At 40.8% G+C, this 26,720-nt stretch overlaps 1 protein-coding gene across 2 annotated transcripts in view; it reads right to left on the bottom strand.

Moving 5' to 3' along the window:
* Positions 1–26,149, bottom strand: part of eea1 (early endosome antigen 1) — a 50,491-nt gene extending 24,342 nt beyond the window's left edge. Inside the window, exons 1-11 of one of the 2 annotated variants that reach the window (XM_014148247.3) lie at positions 25,996–26,149; positions 14,069–14,146; positions 13,806–13,918; positions 13,486–13,540; positions 13,339–13,404; positions 13,025–13,064; positions 12,677–12,781; positions 12,177–12,298; positions 7,766–7,921; positions 4,863–4,877; positions 4,302–4,418 (exon numbers count right to left, since the gene is read on the bottom strand). In XM_014148247.3, coding sequence (XP_014003722.3) covers positions 4,302–4,418; positions 4,863–4,877; positions 7,766–7,921; positions 12,177–12,298; positions 12,677–12,781; positions 13,025–13,064; positions 13,339–13,404; positions 13,486–13,540; positions 13,806–13,918; positions 14,069–14,146; positions 25,996–26,019 — 891 coding nt within the window. In that variant the 5' untranslated portion in view covers positions 26,020–26,149. The remainder of the gene's footprint in view (positions 1–4,301; positions 4,419–4,862; positions 4,878–7,765; positions 7,922–12,176; positions 12,299–12,676; positions 12,782–13,024; positions 13,065–13,338; positions 13,405–13,485; positions 13,541–13,805; positions 13,919–14,068; positions 14,147–25,995) is intronic. The other variant, XM_014148248.3, reaches the window with a different exon arrangement.
* Positions 26,150–26,720: the final 571 nt, after the last annotated feature.

Here is a 26,720-nt window from a genome sequence, read left to right as displayed (position 1 = left end):
GACTTGTCCCAAAGCCACTCCTACATTGTCTTGGCTGTGTGCTTAGGGTCGTTGTCCTGTTGGAAGGTGAACCTTGGCCCCAATCTGAGGTCGTGAGCACTCTGGAGCAGGTTTTCATCAAGGATCTCTCTACACTTTGCTCCGTTCATCTTTCCCTCAATCCTGACTAGTCTTCCAATCCCTGCCGGTGAAAAACCTCCCCACAGCATGATGCTGCCACCACCACCATGCTTCACCGTAGGGATGGTGCCAGGAAAAACAATTATTGAATACATTTTAGAATAGGGCTGTTATGTAAGAAAACGTGGAAAAACTCAAGGGGTCTGAATACTTTCGAAATGCACTGTAACAGGTATGCAAGCCTAAACAGTCAAATAAGAGTATTTGCTCGTACAGCAATCCTGATTCATTGTCCTGATTATTATTAACAATATGGTTTAAATGGCATTAAACATAAATTAACCCTCAATTGGTATTATGCATTGAAGTGCTCTATACTATGTAAAAAAAAATATATATATATATAATAATGGTATGTGCAAGAAATGCAGTCTATAATCAAAATCTTCACAATAATTAATTGTGGCCTTTAGGCCAAGTCCTCCCTGGGAGATAAATGAATTAGCGTAAACGGAGGGGGACAGCCATCAACATAAAATAAAGGAATTGTGTGGTAGCCCATATAGGACTGGCCATCTATCCTAAACAGTAGCACAATAAACATTGTAGGGGAATAGCTTCCAATTTATATTGCCATATTTAGAGCATAGGGAAGCAATGCGCTCTACCCCACAAGGAAGCAGCCTCAGTCTGTATGACACTTCAATATATTGGCCATTGTTTATTCATGGGCGTGGCGTCATCATTGTTCAAATGTCCTGGACCATAGGCAATATTTTTTTTTTTTTTTAAGTGTTCCTTTTGACCAATTGAGGGGGTTTCTTAAGCTGAGGGCAGCGTCATAGTCATAGGCTAGACTGTGTGATTGTGCATGGAAAGCGTACCTGAATATTGAGCCAGTCAAATTGGGGTTAGCCTAGATCTGTCGGTTCGTCCCCATGTGTTTTGGGCTTGATGTGCTTTTTGAAGAAGTCTTAAGTCTCCTTGGCAATGGAAAACATGTGTGTTGTATTCTAGAAGGTCAACATGAGTTTTGTCGGCTGGATGAAGCCACATCTCAGGTTGTAGCTGGGATCTCACCTTGTAGGTCGCCCTCTGATTCAGCAGTTCCCCGTTTCCCCAATCTGGACCCTCTCTTTCTAAAATTATCTGCCGAAATTGTTGCAACCCCTATTACTAGCCTGTTCAACCTCTCTTTCGTATCGTCTGAGATTCCCAAAGACTGGAAAGCTGCAGCGGTCATCCCCCTCTTCAAAGGGGGTGACACTCTAGACCCAAACTGCTACAGACCTATATCTATCCTACCCTGTCTTTCTAGGGTCTTCGAAAGCCACGTTAACAAACAGATTACCGACCATTTCGAATCCCACCGTACCTTCTCCGCTATGCAATCTGGTTTCAGAGCTGGTCATGGGTGCACCTCAGCCATGCTCAAGGTCCTAAACGATATCATAACCGCCATCGATAAGAGACATTACTGTGCAGCCGTATTCATCAACCTGGCCAAGGCTTTCGACTCTGTCAATCACCACATTCTTATCGGCAGACTCGACAGCCTTGGTTTCTCAAATGATTGCCTCGCCTGGTTTACCAACTACTTCTCTGATAGAGTTCAGTGTGTCAAATCGGAGGGCCTGTTGTCCGGACCTCTGGCAGTCTATGGGGGTGCCACAGGGTTCAATTCTCGGGCCGACTCTCTTCTCTGTATACATCAATGATGTCGCTCTTGCTGCTGGTGATTCTCTGATCCACCTCTACGCAGACGACACCATTCTGTATACTTCTGGCCCCTCTTTGGACACTGTGTTAACTAACCTCCAGACTGACCATCCAACCGATCCTCGACTTCGGTGATGTCATCTATAAAATAGCCTCCAACACTCTACTCAACAAACTGGATGCAGTCTATCACAGTGCCATCCGTTTTGTCACCAAAGCCCCATACACTACCCACCATTGTGACCTGTACGCTCTCGTTGGTTGGCCCTCGCTTCATACTCATCGCCAAACCCACTGGCTACAGGTTATCTACAAGTCTCTGCTAGGTAAAGCCCCGCCTTATCTCAGCTCACTGTACACCATAGCAGCACCCACTCGTAGCACGCGCTCCAGCAGGTATATCTCACTGGTCACCCCCAAAGCCAATTCCTCCTTTGGTCGTCTTTCCTTCCAGTTCTCTGCTGCCAATGACTGGAGCGAACTGCAAAAATCTCTGAAGCTGGAGACTCATATCTCCCTCACTAGCTTAAGCACCAGCTGTCAGAGCAGCTCACAGATCACTGCACCTGTACATAGATGGGCTGTTTACAGATGGGCTATCTACCTACCTCATCCCCATACTGTATTTATTTATTTATTTTGCACCCCAGTATCTCTACTTGCATTCATCTTCTGCACATCTACCATTCCAGTGTTTAATTGCTATATTGTAATTACTTCGCCACCATGGCCTATTTATTGCCTTAACTCCCTTATCTTACCTCATTTGCACTCACTGTATATAGACTTTTTGTTTTCTTTTGTTCTACTGTATGTTTTGTTTATTCCATGTGTAACTCTGTGTTGTTGTATGTGTCGAATTGCTTTGCTTTATCTTGGCCAGGTCGCAGTTGCAAATGAGAACATGTTCTCAACTAGCCTACCTGGTTAAATAAAGATGAAATTAAAAATAAATTAAAAAAAGTTTGACTTCAAAACTGTGGATTCGTACAATCATACACAGATCCGTTGTGGAGGACACGTGTGGTGCGCAATGTTTATCAGCGGCATGGGACCCAGCTTCCCCTGCCCAAACTGTTCATAAAAAAGATTGCTCATGAAGGAAGTTGGGTTTCCTGTGTCCACACCAGTTTCCAGTCCTGTGACCCGCACATTGAATTTACATGAATGATTTGAGTGATTGTTGTCTTTTTTAGGAGATAGATTACTTTCACGCTGTTTCCAGGTCATGGAGTTGCCCCTCTGTCACATTGGCTACGGTCTCCAAAATGTTCCACTTCAGTTGAGTAGGTATCCACTTTAGAAGTGAGCAGTACGAGAGATTAATTTACCGGTTTTTATTGCAAGTTGAGGGGAGAGGTAATTTCCTCACAAACAATCTCTCGTACAGTACCGGCCAACTCCTGTTGTCGGGTGTTGAGAACCACCATTTTCCCCACAGGTGAATTGTGAACGAACAGATTATGTTAGCTGCTGGAGCAAAATAGACCTGCTAGTTGTTCATTGTAATACAGTGAAGTCCCACACCTTAATATTGTGTTAGATGTTGACAATTCTTTGAAAATAAGTTTCTTTATTCATAGCTATTTTGCAAAAGAAAGCCACAGGAAAGTCACCCATTTCAATGGATGCCACCGGAACCGGAAAATAACGTTATTTATCCCACAATCGCTTTCTTATTGTTATTTATTTATCTTTTATTTAACCAGGGAAGTCAAATTGCGATGTACATCTCTTTTTCAAGTGAGCCCGGGTGGGGGTTCCGTGGTGGGCTATATTCCAGCTCCCTAATCCCCCCAATCTCCCAGAGACTTACTTGGGGAACAGACAGCAGCTGTGCCGGCAGCACGACCAACACGCCTGACACAGGGGGCCTAATCCCTATCTGGCAACCAAAACAAAAGGCCCTTAAAGTTGAAAGCCCCACTGGGCACGTCGCTGCGGTTACCTGCAGTCATATTTCAGTGTGTGTGTGTGTGTGTGTGTGTGTGTGTGTGTGTGTGTGTGTGTGTGTGTTTTGTCAACATGTCAAAGTTGCCAATGAAAGCTCACCACAGGCTGGTGACAGCAGAGCATTGAGATAGAGAGGGTGGAGGCTGGGTGAGAAGAGGAGGAGGAGGCTGGGTGAGGAGGCTGGGTTAAGAGACTTAGAGAATGGCCTGGCAAGGCTATCACGATTTAGCGAGGGGCAGTTGGTAAGGCATGTTAAAATGACTGCAGTCACCGTAAATTGGGGACTTAGTGTCTATTGCTATTTCGGCTGGCACATCCATAGTTGGAAGCGCACGTGTGTGTAGTGTTTCATCTGTTGTTAGGATTGTAACTGTGTCAAACTAAGTTTCTTAACGGGAGGCAAATCGCCTGACTTTGTGATGGTGGTGACATGGACTGATGGAGCATTGATTAAACACAGGGAAGTATTAGTTGTGTGAAAGTGTGTGTCTTCTGGAATTGTGTGTTACCTGGCTCTGTTGCTGCAGGTTGTTCAGAGAGCTCTGGAGTTGGTGAATCTGCTGGGTGTACACGGCTGCCTCCTGAGGTCCCTTCTCTAGCTCTGCCTTCAGCTGGGAGATGGTCTTCTGGAACACACACACACACAAAAACTGTGAGATACTTTACTTTGTATACATGAAAAACATTCACATGCCATGTGCCAGATTCTGGTCGAGTGGTCAACACTCCAGACTCAGGAGGACTACACATACCCACCAGCAATGGGGGTTTAAGCACAAATTATTAATTTTTTTAAATACTTTAAAAAAAGCATTCACATGCCACAACTTGGCATTCTTGAAAAGACAAGACAGCAAGGCTACAGAGCATCCATACAGAACGAAGAGCAATCCGAGCAAGGAATCACAATTGGTATGAAGTCACATAAACACAAAAAAACAAACATACAGGGAGCAGGGATACCTAAAAGAAAGAAATCACATTCCTGAAAACAGTGTCACCGAAACATTGATTCATCCATAAACTGGTGAGGAAATCAAGGGGCAGAGTAAAAAAGGAATGCTTTTTACCTCCAGTTTCCGGATCTTAAAGCAAGGGGAAATTATGGAGAGAATTGGGTGAGGAGAAGTGGAAGAAAAGAAAGGGAAAGAGACAGGTAAACACTGGTAGACAACACATAGAAGAACACCAGAGTTGAGCTGAGCAAATGGGTCAGAGATTAGGCGATTGGTTAAATCATCTCAACATCCAACCAAATGGGTATCAATGACCAACCTTTCTTTGAAAGACGAGTGATTCAATCTGCACATCATCCAGCTAGGTGACCCTCGTGAGCAAGCAGGAAGTGGCTGTTTTTGTTTCAAAGTTGGGGTTATTAAGCGGATTTACTAAAGCCGGGGTGGATGGGGGTAGTGTAGTCTAGCACAGTTAAAACAGGTTGCGGACAGGGGGTGGTGTGATCAAGCCCAGGTAGGACAGGGGTGGATGGGTAATGTAGTCTACTAGCCCATGTAGGACTACAGGATGAGCCAGGCAAGACCCCCATGAACCTACGAGATTTATTCACAATGTATTATTCCATTATAAAAGGTCAGGTGAGTCCTTAAAAGTAGCGACCTTCAATGAAATGTATTCATATGCAAAATATTTCAGCTTTTAATAAACTGAAGTGATGCAAGTTGTGTCATCTATTCGGAGAGCCAATTAAAAAAGTAGTTTTTGTGTGTGTGTGTATAAAGCTCATTTAGCATATTTCTGCCTAATTATCTATGTTTGGACTGCTTTTGAAACAGAAAACAAGAGGCTGATGTGTCACCTAGAAGAACCAGTGGGATTCTAAACTACTGTCCCAGGCAGTTAACTCACCACAACAGCAGCACTTGTTAATTAATTACAGCTGAAGGCTATTACGCAATAACAATTATAAATAAAAAGAGCCTGAGCCAAAGTCTTTTAATATTCAAATGTATTCATTCAATCCCTTATTGTGCAGTTGAATATATCAACCAGAGGTCTGTATTGCAGTCCAGAGAAGAGACTGATGGGAAGTGGGGACTGGCAGAGCGAGAGAGATTGAGGGGGACCTGGAGCGGACACAGGTTGCGTCCAAAATAGCACCCTATTCCCTATTTAGTGCACCAGGGCCCTGCCTAAAAGCAGTATACTATTTAGGGAATAGGGTGCCATTTGGGATGAACCCGGTCAGAAATACTCATAGCTAGTCTTCTCCTTCCAAAGTCTTATGGGTTCAATAATGCATGAAATATCACTTAAGGATGCAAAGAGACACTGCAGGATTGGGAACATGAGTTCAAGCCTCCCTTTATTCAAAAACATTGAATATGAAGGTTATTGTGGCCAATCTGGAACGTGTTTTTAAGTGTAGGTGCTAGGTGAGGGAGAATCGGTGTCTAATCAGTGTTTACGACTAGGCAAAGGTTGTAGAATGAGAGTAAAGGTTTTCTGTTTATTGAGAAATTGTTAAACAAAAACTTCATATCCACTTGGAGAACACTTGTATGATGTCAATGCCATGTGAATGGAGTATGTGACAATTCAACAATTGTTAAAGGGGATATAAAACCTTTGGTTTTTTTATTCACATAGTTTTCTGACTGTGTATGTGATAGGGATGTGCTTCTCTCTTCACAAGCACGATTCGATACGAATCTATACTGAACAAAAACGTAAAACGCAACATGCAATAATTTCAAAGATTTAACTGAGTTACAGTTCATATAAGGAAATTAGTCAATTGAAATACATTTATTAAGCCCTAATCTCTGAATTTCACATGACTGGGAATACAGATATGCATCTGTTGGTCATCGATACCATGAAAATAAAACAAATGGGCCTCACAATACGTCTCAGGATCTCGTCACAGTATTTCTGTGCATTCAAATTGCCAATAATAAAATGCAATTGTGTTCATTGTCCATAGCTTATGCCTGCCCATACCATAACCCCACCATGGGGCACCCTGTTCACAATGCTGACATCAGCAAACACGACGCCATACACATAGTCTGCGGTTGTGAGGCTGGTTGGACATACAGCCAATTCTCAAAAATTACATTAGAGGCGGTTTATGGTAGAGAAATAAACATTAAATTCTCTGGCAACAGCTCTGGTGGACATTCCTGCAGTCAGCATGCCAATTGCATCTGTGGCATTGTGTGACAAAACGGCACATTTTAGAGTGGCCTTTTATTGTCCCAGCACAAGGTGCACCTGTGTAATGATCATGCTGTTTAATCAGCTTCTCGATATGCCACACCTGTCAGGTGGATGGATTATCTTGGCAAAGGAGAAATGCTCACCAACAGCGATGTAAACACATTTGTCCACAACCTTTGAGAGAAATACGTTTTTTTTGTGCGTATTGGACATTTCTGGGATCTTTTATTTCAGCTCATGAAACATGGGACCAACACTTTACATGTTGCATTTATTTTTGTTCAGTGTAGATACATGGGCTCAGACACGATACAGCAACGATACTTTTAGTTTGAAACGATTCGGTGTGATTGAATTTGATTCGTGGAAAGAACTGATGCGGGAAGAATACGAATCAATGCACAAAAAACTGTTGCATGAACATATTCATTTTCCATTTTAAACTAACATCTATCTGATAGTGAGCTGGATCTGTCCGAGTCGACTTATGGGACTCCCAATCACGGCCGGTTGTGATACAGCCTGGATTCTAACCAGGTTGTCTGCACTGAGATCCAGTGCCTTAGACCTCTGCGCCACTCGGGAGCAGTGTGTGTGTAAAGATGATTACAAGCATGGTTTACTGAAGTCTCCCTTCTGCAAACAGAGGAGCCAAAGCACTAATTGACTAGCTGCCCTAACCCCTTGGGCCTGCCTTGCACTGAGGAATAGTGAAGATACTAGCAGTACAAACTGGACTAGTAACACAAAACTAAACCAAGAGCAAGATGCGCCATTCCCCCTGGAGCCTTACCTCTGAGCTGGTGTGGTCAGCCTGCAGCTGCTCATATTTGCTCTTGAGGTGTTCTGACTCCTCCTCCCTCTCGCGTGTCATCCTGTCCATCAACGTCTGCACCTGAATCAGCTCCTTTTGCAGTACCTCCACGTCCTCCACTCCTGGCCGCTGCAGCTAGGGGGCAGCAGAAGGATCCGAGGTGAAGGCAGAGGGAGAAGAGGTTTGGGGGCAGCGAAGAGGGGTTAGGGGTCCACTTTAGGGTTAGGGTAAAGGTTTGGGGTGAGGTTCATAACATCATAAGTGCCTTTTCTGTCCTCTCCGAAATAGTTTTCCATTGTGATTCATTTCTATTTTTACTACCTAGAAATAGATGGTAACCCCAGCAATCCCAGTCATGACTAGTTCAACTTCCTTTATCATAAAATACATGGTTACATACACTTCACTCTGTTAAGACAACTCTAGTCCTCTTTCAAAATAGACATTCCTTATGAAAAGTGCAACTCCATGTATCCATAACAACAGTGAAGAAAGGACCCTTTTAGGAGCTAACATCGATGATCCAGGATATCCAAACCGACAACAACAAATTGGCTTAATTTCGGTGAAACCCTCTTTTAGCTTTATCAGTCGCTGTCATCTTTGTGGACAAATGCGTTTCACGGAAACTAAAGCCCATCATCCAATGTGTTTACTAACAACAAGTACTGAGTAAGAGGTGAAAATTAAACTCAGGAAATATAGTCTAGTATGTAAGTTAAAATCTAGGCAACAAGCAAACGATAATCAGTGCAAGATGTTTTCAAATATAACATTGCGTGTTTGTTCTTTGCACTGTGACATGTCTATAGCTGTACAGTATGTGTAGAAAGGTTCCTACCTGTATGTGTGCGTGTGTGTGTGTGTATGTATATATACAGTGGCAAAAAAAGTATATGAACTCTTTGGAATTACCTGGATTTCTGCATAAATATGACATAACATTTTTATCTGATATTCATCTAAGCCACAACAATAGACAAACACAGTATGCTTAAACTAATAACAGCCAAATTATTGTATTTTTCTTGTCTATATTGAATATATCATTTAAAAATGTACAGTGTAGGTTGAAAAAAGTATGTGAACCCCTAGGCTAATGACTTCTCCAAAAGCTAATTGGAGTCAGGAGTCAGCTAACCTGGAGTCCAATCAATGAGACGAGACTGGAGATTTTGGTTAGAGCTGCCTGCAAATTTCAGTTTGCTATTCACAAGAAGCATTGCCTGAGAAGAACCATGCCTCGAACAAAAGAGATCTCAGAAGACCTAAGATTAAGAATTGTTGCTATAAATAAAGCTGGAAAGGGTTACAAAAGTATCTCTAAAAGTCAGTCCACAGTAACACAAACTGTCAATAAATGGCTACATTTCAGCACTGTTGCTACTCTCCGCAGAGTGAAGGAAAAGCAGCCAACAAGTGCTCAGCATATGTGGGAACTCCTTCAAGACCTTTGGAAAAGCATTCCAGGTGAAGCTGGCTGAGAGAATGCCAAGAGTGTGCAAAGCTGTCATCAAGGCAAAGGGTGGCTACTTTGAAGAATCTCAAATATAAAATATATTTATTTGTTTAACACTTTTTTGCCTACTACATGATTCCATCTGTGTAGAAAATAGTAAACAAACAAAAACCTGTGAATGAGTAGGTGTGTCCAAACTTTTAACTGGTAGCAATATATATATATTTGCATGACGGCCACTCCTGCAAATAGAGAGTCAACAGTGAAGGGGCGACTCCGGGATGCTGGCCTTCTAGGCAGAGTTCCTCTGTCCAGTGTCTGTGTTCTTTTGCCCATCTTAATCTTTTCTTTTTATGGGCCAGTCTGAGATATGGCTTTTTCTTTGCAACTCTGCCTAGAAGGACAGCAACCCGGAGTCGCCTCTTCACTGTTGACGTTGAGACTGGTGTTTTGTGGGTGCTATTTAATGAAGCTGCCAGTTGAGGACTTGTGAGGCGTCTGTTTCTCAAACTAGACACTCTAATGTACTTGTCCTCTTGCTCAGTTGTGCACCGGGGCCTCACACTCCTCGTTCTCTTCTGGTTAGAGACAGTTTGCGCTGTTCTGTGAAGGGAGTAGTACACAGCGTTGTACCAGATCTTCAGTTTCTTGGCAATATCTCGCATGGAATAGCATTAATTTCTTTGAACAAGAATAGACTGACGAGTTTCAGAAGAAAGGTCTTTGTTTCTGCACATTTTGAGCCTGTAATCGAAGCCACAAATGCTGATCCTCCAGATATTCAACTAGTCTAAAGAAGGCCAGTTTTATTGCTTCTTTAAAATCAGTTTTCAGCTATGCTAACATAATTGCAAAAGGGTTTTCATATTATCAATTAGCCTTTTAAAATTATAAACTTGGATCAGCTAACACAATGTGCAATTGGAACACAGGAGTGATGGTTGCTGGTAATGTGCCTCTGTACGCCTATGTAGATATTCCATTTAAAAGAATCTGCCGTTTCCAGCTACAATAGTCATTTACAACATTAACAATGTCTACACTGTATTTCTGATCAATTTGATATTATTTGAATGGACAAAAAAAATTTGCTTTTCTTTCAAAAACAAGGAAATTTCTAAGTGACCCCAGACTTTTGAACGGTAGTGTATATATATATATATATATATATATATATACACACACACACACACACACACACACACACACACACACACACACACACACACACACACATATACATACATACATACATACATACATACATACATACATACATACATACATACATACATACATACATACATACATATATATACAGTTGAAGTCAAAAGTTTACATACACTTAGGTTGGTGTCATTAAAACTAGTTTTTCAACCACTCCACAAATTTCTTCTTAACAAACTATCGTTTTGGCAAGTCGGTTAGGACATCTACTTTGTGCATGACAAGTAATTAACAGATTATTTCACATAATTAAATGTATCACAATTCCAGTGGGTCAGAAGTTTACATACACTAAGTTGACTGTGCCTTTAAACAGCTTGGAAAATTCCAGAAAATGATGTCATGGCTATAGAAGCTTCTGATAGGCTAATTGACATAATGAGTCAACTGGAGGTATACCTGTGGATGTATTTCAAGGCCTACCTTCAAACTCAGTGCCTCTTTGCTTGACATCATGGAAAAATCAAAAGAAATCAGCCCAAAAAATTGTAGACCTCAACAAGTCTGGTTCATCCTTGGGAGAAATTTCTAAATGCCTGAAGGTACCACGTTCATCTGTACAAACAATAGTACGCAAGTATAAACACCATGGAACAACGCAGCCGTCATACCACTCAGGAGGGAGATGCGTTCTGTCTCCTAGAGATGAACGTACTTTGGTGCGAAAAGTGCAAATCAATCCCAGAACAACAGTAAAGGACCTTGTGAAGATGCTGAAGGAAACAGGTACAAAAGTATCTATATCCACAGTAAAACCAGTTCTATATCGACATAACCTGAAAGGCTGCTCAGCAAGAAAGAAGCCACTGCTCCAAAACTGCCATAAAAAAGTCAGACTGCAGTTTGCAACTGCACATGGGGACAAAGATCGTACTTTTTGGAGAAATGTCCTCTGGTCTGATGACACAAAAATAGAACTGTTTGGCCATAATGACCATTGTTATGTTTGGAGGAAAAAGGGGGAGGCTTGCAAGAGACTGGTGTACTTCACAAAATAGATGGCATCATGAGAAAGGAAAATTATGTGGATATATTGAAGCAACATCTTAAGACATCAGTCAGGAAAAAGCTTGGTCACAAATGGGTCCTTCCAAATGGACAATGACCCCAAGCACTTCCAAAGTTGTGGCAAAATGGCCTAAGGACAACAAAGTCAAGGTATTGGAGTGGCTGTTACAAAGCCCTGACCTCAATCCCATAGAAAAATTGTGGGCAGAAGTGAAAAAGCGTGTGTGAGCAAGGAGGCCTACAAACCTGACTCAGTTACACCAGCTCTGTCAGGAGGAATGGGCCAAAATTCACCCAACTTATTGTGGGAAGCTTGTGGAAGGCTACCCGAAACGTTTGACCCAAGTTAAACCATTTAAAGGCAATGCTACCAAATACTAATTGAGTGTATGTAAACTTCTGACCCACTGGGAATGTGATGAAAGAAATAAAAGCTGAAATAAATCATTCTATTTACTATTATTCTGACATTTCACATTCTTAAAATAAAGTGGAGATCCTAACTGACCTAAAACAGGGAATTTTTACTTGGATTAAATGTCAGGAATTGTGAAAAACTGAGTTTAAATGTATTTGGCAAAGGTGTATGTAAACTTCCGACAAATGTAATACACACACACACACACACACACGATAGTGTGTGTATGGTTTTATGTATGCACGTCCAAGAGTGTATACACAGTCTCTGTTAGTTACCAGTTCAGTGTGGAGCCGGTCCTTGTCTTGCCTCTCTCTCTGCAGTTCCTGGCTCAGGTTCGCCAGCCTCTGGTCTGCAGCCTCTCTCAGGCTCTTCTCCTCATCATAACGAGACTTGACATCTATCAGGGTCACCAACACACGTTAAATTGAATTTCCCTTTAGAGATCAATAAAGTATCAATCTGTCTATTTATCTTCTATCCTAACCCTTACCTCAGCTACCTGCCTACGGAACATGCATTTCCCCAGAAAATATACATTTACACAATGAATAGTGAAATTAAACGTAGTTCAACCAAAGCAGCTTTAGAGCTAAATGAACTATACCTCAGACTCCCTACTGAACACAACACAATAGATTCACATTATGGCCCAGATATGAAGTTGGGAGAACAACATCCACTGTGGTTTCCAACAGAGTCAGCCAGCAACACACAGTGCTCCCAGTCACACCGACCACACTGAAGCTGGATATAAAGATGGCCGCCACACACTAACCCACAATATCTGTGGCCAGCTGGGCAGCCTTCTGCTCAAACAGGTCTTTCATCTGCTTGATGTTGAACGTTTCTGTCTCTGCCTCGTTCAGCTTAATCGCCAAGGCTGCACGGGGGAAAGGGAAAGGAATGCGCATCAATTTCTGTGATTGAAGTCCGCTATCAAAGTAACGAGACAATAGGAATTCAAGAACTGGGTCGTGTTCATTTGAGCACACAATAGCAAAACGTTGTGCAAGGGAAAATGAAAACAAACATTTCTTATTGGACGATTACATAAAGTACTTTTTTGTTTCTCAACGTTTTCTTCTGTTTGGGGCCTAATGAACATGATCTTAAATTCACTCACCAGAATCCTCTAATCCTGTCTGGCCATCATTCTGTGGACCCTGAAAAGAGAGGAATACTGATGTCACACCATACCAGCTAAGCATTGTATCAAGCATCAGCATTGCTTAACTGTAAAATGCATTTGACTGTAGTTTGCTATTTTATTATCGCTTGACTGCTACCGCATCCTTATTTCATGTCAATTCCCCCAAGGCATTCTGGTACAATTCGACATGAAACATGAAAATGTATTTGAACTGAGGAGGGCTTTAATTTCTGAGCAAGTGGCCGTCTTAAGATATTATTTGATATGAGTCATCTTAGAGGAATTACTTGCTTCAGGTGTCCTTGCACTTTGTCTAGTTCCTTCTTCAACTCCGCAGAGAACCATTTCTCCTCCTGAATCACACACACATACATGCGGTCAATAAACATAATAAATGATCTATATAATCTCTTCACAAAAATGTATGTTCGTACCTTGAGCGAAGTCTGCAGTTCTTGCAACTCTTGCCGGAGAAGCACAAGGTCTTCACTGAAAAAAGAGAGGACATTACCTGAAATGTGCTTTAAAAATGTTCCTTATAATCTGTAATTCTATAGAACACTTTGTAATTACTCTAAGTATATAAGGATAAGACAGATTGAGGAAGAAGAAAATGTGTGGGTGTCCTGGTAAATGTTATGACTAGGGGCCATAGGAGGAAAAAGGTACAGGATAAGCCTAGTATTCTACACGCCTAGATTGAGGGCAACGAAGTATAACCCTTATGTTAAACAGTAAAGAAAGGGGTGGTTACCGGCCAGGGCCCGTGTGTGAGGGCTGGTCTCCTGAATCGTGGTACAGCTCATAGTGCTTGAATAGCTCCTCTGCTGAGTTGTGGGACTTCATGCACTGGGGACAGATGAACCCCTACAAACAGACATAGATGTTATCAGACTACAGGATACAGGAGAGGGATCATGGCCCTATAGCTTAATGTGCAGTCGTACAGTAGCCCAGGGGTTCCCCCTTTGGTAGGCAATACAGTCAGTCAGGTGAGTTACACGAGACAAGTGTTACCTCAGAGGTCTGGTCATTGTTGAGGTCTGCACTGGGCTGGTCTGACTCAGAGTTCTGAGAGCCTCCTTTCCCAGGAGTCTGTAGGAGGGAGACAAAACATTGTCAAATGAAAGTAAGTCACAGACGGGGGCATCTTGTTAGGCCATCCATTTGCTGAAATCTACCAAAACAAGTAGCGTTGGCATGTTATGGGTATTGAAGAACAGCTCTGGTATGTTATTTTCTTCCACAGTTGCACTAGCTTAAACTGAATAGCTTAGACAAGGGCTGGCACAATTACCATAAAACCATGTAACCGAAGGTTATTGATGAAGACCATCATAAAAATAAAATAACCATTTAAATACAGCGAAATTCAGTCAATAAGTATTCAACCCCTTCGTTATGGCAAGCCTAAGTAAGTTCAGGAGTAAAAATGTGCTTAACAAGTCACCTAAGTTGCATGGAATCACTGTGTGCAATAGCGTTTAAACCTCTGTTAAGCTAAAATCTGGATTTGTTTTAAGATGTCATACCAAGGATCATTTAGCTATTTGATTTGGAATTGTATGACCCCTTAAGGTATCAAGAAAATATACATTTGGCATTACTGCTATTAGGCCATACAAATGCAATGAATAACCGATTCACAACATGGAACAACAAACAGTCCCCCAAAAATTCTAAAGGTTAGATTGTTCTTTATTGTCTGTTCAATATTTGAGAGATAAGAAAGATCAGGGAACATTATTTATTTACTTTTAACATGCATTTAACCCCTTATTTTAGGCACTAAACTATCTCCATATATACTTTCATTCCTGTTTTAAAACTGTTACCGGGGAAATTCAGAATAGGCTTGTGGGCGTCCAAGAGCAAAACAACTGACATGTACGTGTTAGTGAGAGAGTCATAATAGTTTCTGGCCCAAACTTTTCGGACGCTCTGACAGATGTTGGCAGAAGAGGCTGTACCGACTTCAGTGGGGGTCGTAGAGCAAAACGGAAATCACCATCGTGTTCGTGCGAGTCTCATCTTTTCACAGAGGGGCCATCATAGCTCGTAGGCCAAACTGTTCGGACGCTTTCAACGTTCACTTGAATAGACCGATTTTCGTGATGTCTCACGGTCTGACAAACACCGCTCTAGCTCTGCTAGCGTGCGCTAATGTGATTAGCATGAGGTTGTAAGTAACAAGAACATTTCCCAGGACATAGACATATCTGTTATGGGCAGAAAGCTTAAATTCTTGTTAAGCTGAGTGAAAGAATAACATGCTATTGTTTGAGGAGAATGCACAGTTATGAACTTGAAAATGTATTAATAAACCAATTAGGCACATTTGGGCAGTCTTGACACAAAATGTTGAACAGAAATACAGTGGTTCATTGGATCAGTCCAAAACTTTGTGCGCACACTGCTGCCATCTAGTGGCCAAAATCTACATTGCACCTAAACTGGAATAATACATTGAAATGCAAGAGAAAGGCCACAAAGATGGAACGCATGTTTTTTTCTTTGTATTATCTTTTGCCAGATCTAATGTGTTATATTCTCCTACATTAATTTCACATTTCCACAAACTTCAAAGTGTTTCCTTTCAAATGGTATCAAGAATGGGCATATCCTTGCTTCAGGCCCTGAGCTACAGGCAGTTAGATTTGGGTATGTCATTTTAGGCGAACACTTTAAAGGGGAATTTTGTTTATTATGTTAATTCGATTTAGCTAATGATGCGAGTGTGTGTTGTAGGAGAAGGGTTAACATGATTTTTATGACTCATCTTCGTACCGCACACATACAATTATCTGTAAGGTCCCCCAGTCGAGCTGTGAATTTCAAACATATTAAACCACAGAGACCAGGGAGGTTTTCCAATTCCTTGCAAAGGAGGTCACCTATTGGTAAAATAAATGTAAAAAGCAGAAGTTATGAATGACACTTTGGATGGTGTATCAATACACCCAGTCACTACAAAGTTACAGCCGTCAATCCTAACTCAGTTGCCGGAGAGCAAGGAAACCGTTCAGGGATTTCACCATGAGGCCAATGGTGACTTTGAAACAGTTACAGAGTTTAATGGCTGTGATAAGAGAAAACTGAGGATGGACTGTAGTTACTCCACAATACTAACCTAATTGAAAAAAGTGAAAAAGAGGAAGCATGTACAGAATGAAAATATTCTAAAACATGCATCCAGTTTGCAACAAGGCACTAAAGTAATCGTGCAATTAACTTTTTGTCCTGAATACAATGTGTTTTGTTTGGGGCAATCCAATACAACACATTACCGAGTACCACTCTCCATATTTCTTCAAGCATAGTGGTGTCTGCATCATGTTATGGGTATGTTTGTAATCGTTAAGGACTGGGGAGATTTTCAGGATTTAAAAAAATACGCAGAATGGAGCGAAGTACAGGCAAAATCCTCACGGAAAATCTGGTTCAGTCAGCTTTTCACGAGACACTGGGAGATGAATTCACCTTTCAGCAGGACAATAACCTAAAACAGGCTAAATCTACACTGGAGTTGCTTACCAAGACAGTGAATGTTCCTGAGTGGCCGAGTTACAATTTTGACTATGGCAAGACCTGAAAATAGTTGTCTAGCAACAATCAACAAGCAATTTGATGGAGCTTGAAGAATCTTTTAAATAATAAATGGGCAAATGTTGCACAATCCAGGTGTGGAAAGCTCTTAAAAGACTCATAGCCGTAATCACTGTCAAAAGGTGCTTCTGCAAAGTATTGACTCAGGGGTGTGAATACTTATGTAAATGAGATATTTCTGTATTTCATTTTCAATAAATGTGCAAAAAGTTCGAAAAACATGGTTTTCACTTTGTCATTGTGGGGTATTGTGTGTAGATGGGTGAGAAAATAATCTATTTAATACATTTTGAATTCAGGCTGTAACAACAAATGCAGAATAAAGTATGAATACTTTCTAAAGGCACTGTATATATATACATATTTTTGGGAATGAACAGCTGACTAAAGATGGGACTGCCTGGCTTTCATGCGGATGAGTTTGTTTATGCGATAACATGGACTCTTAACGTGAAACGTTGTTGCCCCTTGCTGAAACATGCAAAGTGTTGTAGCAAACAATAAATACAATTGGCTTGGAACCTCTAACCCTGGCAATCATGGGTACAATCGCAATGGCTACCTGGTATTGTGATGCAATACTTTTCATGGTAATGTAGAATGTTCATTCAAATGATGTTAACTGTGAACATTTAAACGAGATTTGGATCCTTAACACGTTAACAAAAACCCCTAACTGAAACACGTGTTACCCCACAATTATCACAAAACATATTTTCCGTGTTATATACTTTTTAATTAACTAGGGAACAAATTCTTATTTACAATGACGGCCTACCAAAAGGCAAAAAGGCCTCCTGCGGGGACGGGGATTAAAATAAATAAATACAATATAAATATAAATATAGGACAAAACACACATCACAACAAGAGAGACAACACTACATAAAGAGAGACCTAAGACAACAACATAGCAAGGCAGCAACACATGGTAGCAACACAAAACATGGTACAAACATTATTGGGCACAGTGAACTAACTATACTAACTAGCAGGTGTCTATAAAGGCCTGGGGAAAGTTGTGGGATTTCAATAAAACCAGAGAGGAAGAGGTGAACTTTAGGCTACTTCAGTGAATTTGCGAGGCATGCAAGACAAGACATTTAGAGATACAGATGACTAAAACATATGCGCACGTAGAGTTCTTTCTGCCTGCCCCCTCCTCTCTCTTTGCTGTTGTGAGTGTGTGCTCAGTCTTCGGACTGTTGCGTTTAGAATACCCTAGCCGCCTATTCATTGAGGATAGGCCCTGCTTTAATGAAGTTGAGACATTGCACGTCAAGAAATAGCGAGATACAGCTATTGATTGCAGATTGGCGATATTGTAAAATGCAAACTTTGCAATGTGGAATTGAGGGACAGTAATGGTAGTACAGGTGCAACGCTTAACCATCAAAGGGAGGCACCGTGAGACACAAATTGTAGCTGGCAGCAGCGCAGATGCATTGTGAAATCACCTGGAATTTAAAGGTTTTTTTTCTAACGAAAAATCGATTAAAAAAAAAGAATGGCAGTTTAATAAAGGTTGAGAAAAAATGTAAATGTGTTATATCCCTAATGTAGCTCATTCAATGGAATGCATTTTTGCAACGTCAGTTGAGTTTAATCAATAAATCACAGCACATATTTATAGCTAAAAAGTTTATCTTAAATATGCTGTCGTAACATTGGAAAATGTTACCAAGGTGACATCGTCCACTGAACCACCTTTCATCCTCAAGAGTCAGACTTAATCTGACCAACAACTGTAAACGTGTAGCTAATATAGATTTGTTGTTGTTGTTGCAAGTCTTCACTACCTAATTTTACATCAAGCTAAGGTGCTTTGTTGTGGTACAAATCCACATTTATACAATTTTAAAGGTGCATGAAAATTTGCTAGCTAGTGTGTGCTTGCTGGCTGAACTCGTCTCAAATCAAGCCACATGAAACGAAAGACAGGGATGCTAACGCTAGTTAAACACACACAATGCTGAATACTCCCTTCCTCTACCTAGCATGGTGAAGTTCTAGCTAACGCACAAATGAGTTCTGTTCTGCAGTGATTAGTGCAGCGAGTTCTATAGCACAGCCAATTTAAATGTTACAAATTAGCGAGGCACAGTGCCAGCTGACATACATGCTGATTTATGAGAACAGTCCCATAACTTTGGTGCCATCAACAAGCTGTCAAACCTATACTGAACAAAAATATAAATTCAACGACTTTACTGAGTTAATATAAGGAAATCGTCACACCCAGGCCCACCCATGGCGCAGCCCACAAAATGACTTTATTACAGACAGAAATACTCTTCAGTTTCTTCATCCGGATGTGGGGGTCCTGGGCTGGCGTGGTTACACATGGTCTGAGGTTATGAAGCCGGTTGGACGTACTGCTTAATTTTTTTAAAACGACGTTGGAGGCGTCTTATGGTAGCGAAATTCGTATGTTCTCGGGCAACAGCTCTGGTGGACATTCCTGCAGTCAGCATGCCAATTGCACGTTCCCCCCAAAACTTGTGATATCTGTGGTATTGTGTTGTGTGACAAAACGGCACATTTTTATGGCCTTTTATTGTCCCCACCATAACATGCACCTGTGTAATGATTATGCTGTTTAATCATTTTATTGATATGCCACGCTTGTCAGGATTGTGTTGGCAAAGAAGAAAAGCTCACCAACAAGGATATAAACACATTTGTGCACAAAATGAGAGAAATAAGCTTTTTGTGGGTATGGAACATTTCTGGGATATTTTATTTCACAACATGAAACATGGGACCAAGACTTACATGTTGCGTTTATATTTTTGTTCAGTATAGTTACCATTTGGCCATTCAAAGAAGCTTGCACTAGGCTTCTAGCTGGAGAAGGTTTGCTCAGCTGATCGAGCATGGTTTGTCGTAGTTCTAAGTAGCTAGTGAGTCATAGCTACCGAGAGCGAAGTGATTTTCAGAATTAGAAATTAGTGATGAGCAAAATGTAGATTTTTAAGAGTTGCACATCCTACAAAACAGATCGCTTGAGGAACGAGCGTCGCGTAGTAGTGACGTCGGTTACGCAAATAAAACCAAGTTATGCAAAACCACGCCCCCTTTCTGAAAGGAGCGTATGCCAGCCTCATACGTCATGTTGTCAACAGAATGAGAACGGTAATTGGTAAACCTCATCCAGGCGAGTGCTGTCTAAAGACAAGTGAAATGCCATATAAGTCCCAAGTTATTTACAAGATGTTTTAGCTTTAAATTTGGCACGTTATTGTTGGATAAAGTACAAACATTATTCTGGCAAGCACAGACCAGAGTAAGAAGGACCAAGATTGCTCTGTGTGTTCCGCCTACTCGAAGATGAGTGGAGATTGTGGAACAAATAATGTATATTTTAAAGGGAAATTACTTTATAACATGATATGTTGTTTATTCTCTGTTTTTCTTCCATGTGAATACCAGACTGCTGTGGTGTGGGCCTATGGGTGTCTATCAACTTCCAGCAACACCAGAAATGGGAGTCAAGCTTCTAAAATTCACATTAAAGAGGTAAGACAGACAGTTTCATGTTAACATTGTGCCATTGATTCTTATTTTTGATTAGCAGATGTCTCAATCATAACACTAAAGATCCAATCCACTGGAATTCCTAAAATCACTGCAGTAAGTGCAACTCCAGTCAGTCATTAAACAGTAAATGACAAACAAATAAGGGTAACATCCTAATAGTCTAAGTGGTTACGCCTCCTTGTCCTTCTCAATCAGGAGAGACCGTAGACTGCTAAATGTGAAGTGCTAAATGTGTACATACAGGGGCGGAAATCCCGGGGGGGACGGGGGGGACACGAACCCCCCATCCTGGGAAAACTGATTTGCCCCCCAATATATCACTGAAACATAACTATGTAATTTAAATAATATTAATAATACGCAATGAAAGCAATTGTGCTGATTATACACTTAATAGCTCGTTTTTAAGTTTCAAAAGATTGCGACCCCCCCCCCCACCCTTTGCCTCACAATGGTTTGATCCACTGCCAGTTCCTTAGCTTGCGAGGTAACGTAGAGGTCGTATCTACTGTCTGAAAGGCACTCAATGCACGTAACTGACGTGAGGTTAATCCAGTCAATCGCGCACACACACTAGCTGAATATGCAGAGCTAGCGCGCAAATATTAACTATTAAGCTAGCTAGTACCTATTCCATTTATGTGGCGTCGTCAAAGATGGAATCTTTGCTATCGTCAATTTATTCCAAGGCCAGCATGCATGTAAGTTAGTGCTTCAAAGTCCCTGTGATAAGGTTAGCGATAAACTGAACAGAACTACACTCTTCTACCATTGTTTTAAATATATTTAATGGTCTCGTTGCAAAAGCTAAATTGTCGCAAGGGAACCTTTATTTATATATTTTATTTCACCTTTATTTAACCCGGGTAGCAAAGATTATAGCAAACACCACTGAATTGGTGCTCGCTAGCTTTGCAACTTCAGCTATTGTTAGAAGCCAGCCAATATGAAACAAACGATTAAAATTACAAATGGTTGCAGCATATGTTGTGTAAATGGTGAACTCATACAGCTGTCAACTCTTGTCACTGCAATCCGTTTCACATTTGCTAGCTACCTTTTAGATCGAAGCCCATATAGAATGATAGAAGATAAGATGATAGAAGCCCATCTCCTACTGTAAATAACCTACATACTGTGTATGTGTAGCCAACCAGGTAGAAAAATGGCAGAAAAAAAGACGGACATGAGAGTATTTTTCAGTACACCAAAACGCAAAGTAAGAACCCTAGTAGCCTAATATCTCAAAGACTAGTTGATAAAATGTTCATAAGAAAGAAATGAAATTCTAATGGAAATGTTTCACAATGATGTCATTAGGCAGAGCAGGCAACAGATGGCACACAGACAGCAGAGTTGGGGACAGATATGCAGGGACAGGGAGTCTCAGGTAAGTTTGTTGAGTCTTTGTTTGGCAACATTATGAAAGGTTCTCAATTTTTTTTACTTGTAAAATAGGAACATAATTGGGAAATGCCATGGATACCCCCACTCTCAACTTAAACTGGTGACTGAACTAAGATTTGTTAAAGGCAATGGTATTGCTGTTGTGATTAGTTGTGTAGTTTTGGGTACCGGTAGTTAGGAGTACGGCAAACACCTTATTTCTTTGGTTCCTCAATATACATTTACCATATTAAACGTAGGCTATGTGTTACAGCACTACTTTTGGTGTCCCCCTCAGGAATTGCTCTTGAGAAAATGTAATGTAATTGTCCCCTCCAAAGTTGATCAGATTTTCGCCCCTGTGTACATGTATTCTAAAAAAACATTCAGTGTAGGTGGTGCCATTGTACTGTACTTATTTATGCTAACAATATTTTGAGTATTACTTTGTTTAGGCCTACTTGTCAGATTTGACAATTGGCATACACCAAGATGAAATGTCAAGTACAGATGTGGCTGTGACGACCAGCAGGAGGAAAGTCAGCAAAAAAAGCGATGAGTAAATAACCACTTCAAACTCACACATTTACTTATGCTGCTTTTATGTTGATTCAAATGAAGTCCAAGGTCACATATTGTGAATGCACTATCCAGAGTAATAACTGAGTGGATGCATGTGTTTATGTATTGATACTTAACTGAGACTCAGCAATATGGCATGACACAACAAGCAGTGTGAACCAAAGATATTGCAGAATGAGAGAAAGTTGCTGCAGTCATCAGCAATCGCACAGATACTGGCAAGCATCTGCGCTTGTGCACAAAAGTTTGCTTCACTCTCGTAGCATGATAGTTGTGTGACATGCTGACGAGCTTAAGCTCTCGTGTCACTTCGCTCTTTGTTTGTCGCAGAAGTCACCCCACTGCTCATTGTAACGTCACATTGTGAATCTACCTTTAACTTGTAATGGCCATTGTATACTTATCATTTATTTCCATTGTATTCAGTTGCTTACATTTATTTATTATGTCACCCAGTCATGTCTATTACCTAAGTATATTGGTGTGAATGGGAGGAGGGCGTAATTATGTGATGGTGTTTCTGCCTGACTACATTGCTGATGTTGCATTACATCAACCAATGATTGTGCGCACGTCATCGACTGCACAGTCGGGCATCAGATTGCTATATCATATGATGTGGTTAGTTGATATGTTTAACACCTACCCAGGCGTGAAATCTGGCATGCATCTGCAATGTAGTCAGGCAGGGATGCTACCACTGTGTGGCCCTTCGTTAATTTCTCGCATGCTCTCTCCCCGCCTCTTCAAATGCATTGGAGGAGAAAGGTTGAAGGGAGAAACCTCCAATCTAACCCTCTAATCCATTTTGAAAAGGTGGTGAGGAAAGAGAACGTGAGGAATCTAGGTAAGACAAATTGACACATCTGAATCCCAATCAAACCCTAGCCCCTAAACACTTGTTAGACCTGAGAGTGTTGGATAGACGAAAGCAATATAGTGATAATTCCACCTAGCCTGTCAGAGGGCAAGATGGAGCTACTGTAGCACAGTGCATGTGAGAGTACTACTGCTCAGAGGACCAGGCTTTTCTGGTTGCCTCTACACTGCAGACCCCTGTTCTGATGTTCACATGTGGGGCCTGTGCGTGACAACACTTTTATAGAGGTGGAATACTGTAGCGTATGAGTCTTAATACAGCCTTTTACCATAAGCCTCGCATTGCTCCAGCCAATGTATTGAGAGAGTGGGATCAGCTGAAGGGAGGCTCGATCCTATGATCCTGCGGTGCAGAGGCATATACTCTACTCCATCCACTACAAAATCTTGGTCCTCGAAGACAGTAGTACACTTATACACTGTGCTATTCTTCCACCATATAGCTTCCAATCCATACAGGTGATGTACTGCACTTGTCTAGGGAAAAAAAATTGGGATGAATCCAATTCTTGCCCGGGTGGGCAGATATTACAAAATGTAATATGTTTGTGCGTAGTGGAATATGCAGAAGGACCTGCTCCCAAATGACAGCAATGCTGACTGTGAGGGGTGGAGTTAAACAAAATAACAACGAAATGCATGTGGTGAAGATAATCAATGATCAGAAGTTAGTTTAACAAACATTTTCATCATTGATTAACAAACATTTTCACAGCCAACAGGCAAACACGAGGGCTGGGAATTGCCAGGGACCTCACAATACTTAAGTACTGATATGTATTGCGATTCTCACAATTCTATATGGATTGCGATTCGATACTGTGATTTTATTGAGATTCGATGTTTCAAATATATTGCTCACCATATGTCTGCTGCAGAGGGACAAGAGAGAGCCATGAAAAAAATAGTTTGATCAGTCATGAAAATAAAAAAGTTCTGAAAACAAAATGGCTCCTTATTTACAAAGATGGAGCACAAGCTATAAAGGAAAAATGTATAGAGTTTTGGTGCAGGTACAGTCAACTAGTGCAAAAATAATATTGAGATATTGTCAAAACTATACAATATAGCGCCAATATATTGTCCATCTGTGACAAATAATTTATCAAAATCAGTGTGATATTCCACTAATATTTGTTCTATTGTTTGTAAATGTTCTCTTCTCTTTTTGGTCTGATTGAATAGCTATAATGTGCTGCTGCGTTTCTCCCATTGTATTTGTAGTACACATGCATCTTAATGTATTGTATACATTAGGGGTCGTGGGATGTACATTTGGCTCCATAATTGACTAAAATTATGATCCCATCCCTGTGCTTTCCAATGCTTTTGCCAAAGACAAACTGACAACAGCACAAATGTTGACATAATATACGCACAAACTAAAGAACTGTTTTGGATGGGAAGCATCGACAATGTGGATCACATTGAGGGAGTATCTCCTAGAACTGATGTCTTTATCTTTGCCCAATAGTTTTTAACCCATAACCTCATAGTTTCCTAGCCAGCGTCCAACTTTACTGGGTATGTATCTTTCCTTGACAATTCCAAATAACAGAGGAAAGGGAGAAAAAAACATACGGAATGTGAAATAAAATTGAAATGCAGTATGTGATAGAATTAGCAAACAAGATCAAGTGTAACTGACAAACTTTTGCTGTGATTAACAGGTAGGCTAGAGATAAATATCTGAATATCATCAAAGATCCTCTATGATATCACTGAAATGAATGTCCATCTGTGGTTTAGCATGAACTGACTGTTCTGCTGTCTGACCACTACAACAGAGGTCGTGCAACATGAAGTGTTGGAATGGGGCTAGCTAGCTGTAGCTAACTTTTACAACATTCAGTAGCTTTGTCTCCAACTACGTTTTGTTTTGAACATGTTGGATTGGTCATCACAGATTGGTCAAAGAAAGACTGGAACATGCAAACTGTCAAGGACTAATGACACCTGGACCTGAATCCGCGATACATAACACATGATAACGATAGCTAGCTGGCTAGTAGGAGCACAGATGGAACAATGAGACAGATATTTCACCAGATGTATAAATGTGAAGCATCCGGTGGGCGTTTCTATTATACCAAATATGCTGGGCAGTGGGAGAAAGATGGAGCGAGATGAATTTGTCGTCATTACGCTAATTTTATCATCGATTAAACATTTGATCTCAATACAGTTCTGTTTCCAAAACTAGAATGGGTTACGAACAGAGTGGACAAAGTTTTGTAGACTAACCATTTGCAAAAGTTTTAAAAACGTATTGTTTAGGAGTGCATGAGCGAATAGTTATTGCACACGCGCACTTCAGTGTAGGCTTGTTCTGCCCGTTACATTAGAAAACGACAGGCTGTGGTCCATCTTGGGTTAGTTATAAAAATCTCGGGAGGTAATGTCTGATATTGACATTAATTGCTTGACATTACAGCAACAAAGCTAACTATCTACCCACATAGCTAAACGAGAAGGCTAACATTCGCTATCTAGGTAGCGGTTATAGGTTAACTTAGCTAGCCTGTTAGTCTTGGCATCCTCTAGAGAACTATGTTAACTAGAACTAACAGTAGTAACAATTGCAACGGCTAACCTGTAGCGCTAGCTAGCTGGCTGGGCATGTTGCGTAACGTTAGCTCTCGACGGTAAACTAACTACATTTTAACCATCAGCCATGGCAAGAGCCAAACTATCATATTTTACTAGCTAAGTTAGTAGTAAGCGAATTGTAACAACACGCTAACTGTTTTTATACGTGGACATTTGAGCCAGCTAGCTAAACGTTAAATAACTAGCTAGCATCAGAGCCATGTATCAATCTCGGCTGGTTGTTGTGTCGGCCTGGCTGGCTGACAACAGACAGACACAGAAGGGAAGGCCTGTGAAACACAATAAAACGGACTTGGTTTCATACAAACTGCACGCCTGCCGATTTGATTCTGGAATCTTACCATTTGAAGTATTCGTCTAAGCATGGTATCGATTTGTGTTTGGCTGTCAAATGAAATGCGATCGACCTTCCAAATGAAAAGTTTACGCCGTTGTTGGTTACTCCGTACACATGACAAGCCCACTGCTTGGTACAGCAGCTGTGAGGGGGCGAGTGGGATGGGCTCTGTCTTGAAGTAAGAAGTATGTTCAAGACATTTAATTGTTTAAAAACAATGGGCACCATCCCTTTCTGATTAAAGATCACATTCGCAGTCAAAAAGCAAGCCGACATGTAGCGCTCAGATTTAAAAAAAAACATGTCTTTAAAAATGTAGGCCTAACATGAACCTAATAAAAATAGTTTTGTATGAATTACATTTGTGCAGTAGGCAGGCCTAATACATTAACACATAATATTGGCTATATGCCTGGCCTGCCAATATTGTTATTCTCAGGCGCTATTATAGGCTGTTTCAAAACTCAAGCTTTGATAACTTGCAAGGCACAGCTGAATATAAAATGAAACAATTTGGTAATAACTTTTTTTAATTTGTTTTATTTAACCTTTATTTAACCAGGTAGGCTAGTTGAGAACAAGTTCTCATTTACAACTGCGACCTGGCCAAGATAAAGCAAAGCAGTGCGACACAAACAACAGAGTTACACATGGAATAAACAAACATACAGTCAATAACACAATAGAGAGAAGAATTCTATATACAGTGTGTGCAAATGAGGTAAGATA

This window comes from Salmo salar, chromosome 16, assembly GCF_965601325.2.
Source record: "Salmo salar chromosome 16, fSalSal1, whole genome shotgun sequence".
NCBI classification, from domain to species: domain Eukaryota; kingdom Metazoa; phylum Chordata; class Actinopteri; order Salmoniformes; family Salmonidae; genus Salmo; species Salmo salar.
The sequence above is the reverse complement of the archived record's forward strand: the minus strand, read 5'-3'. Positions and strand labels throughout refer to the sequence as shown.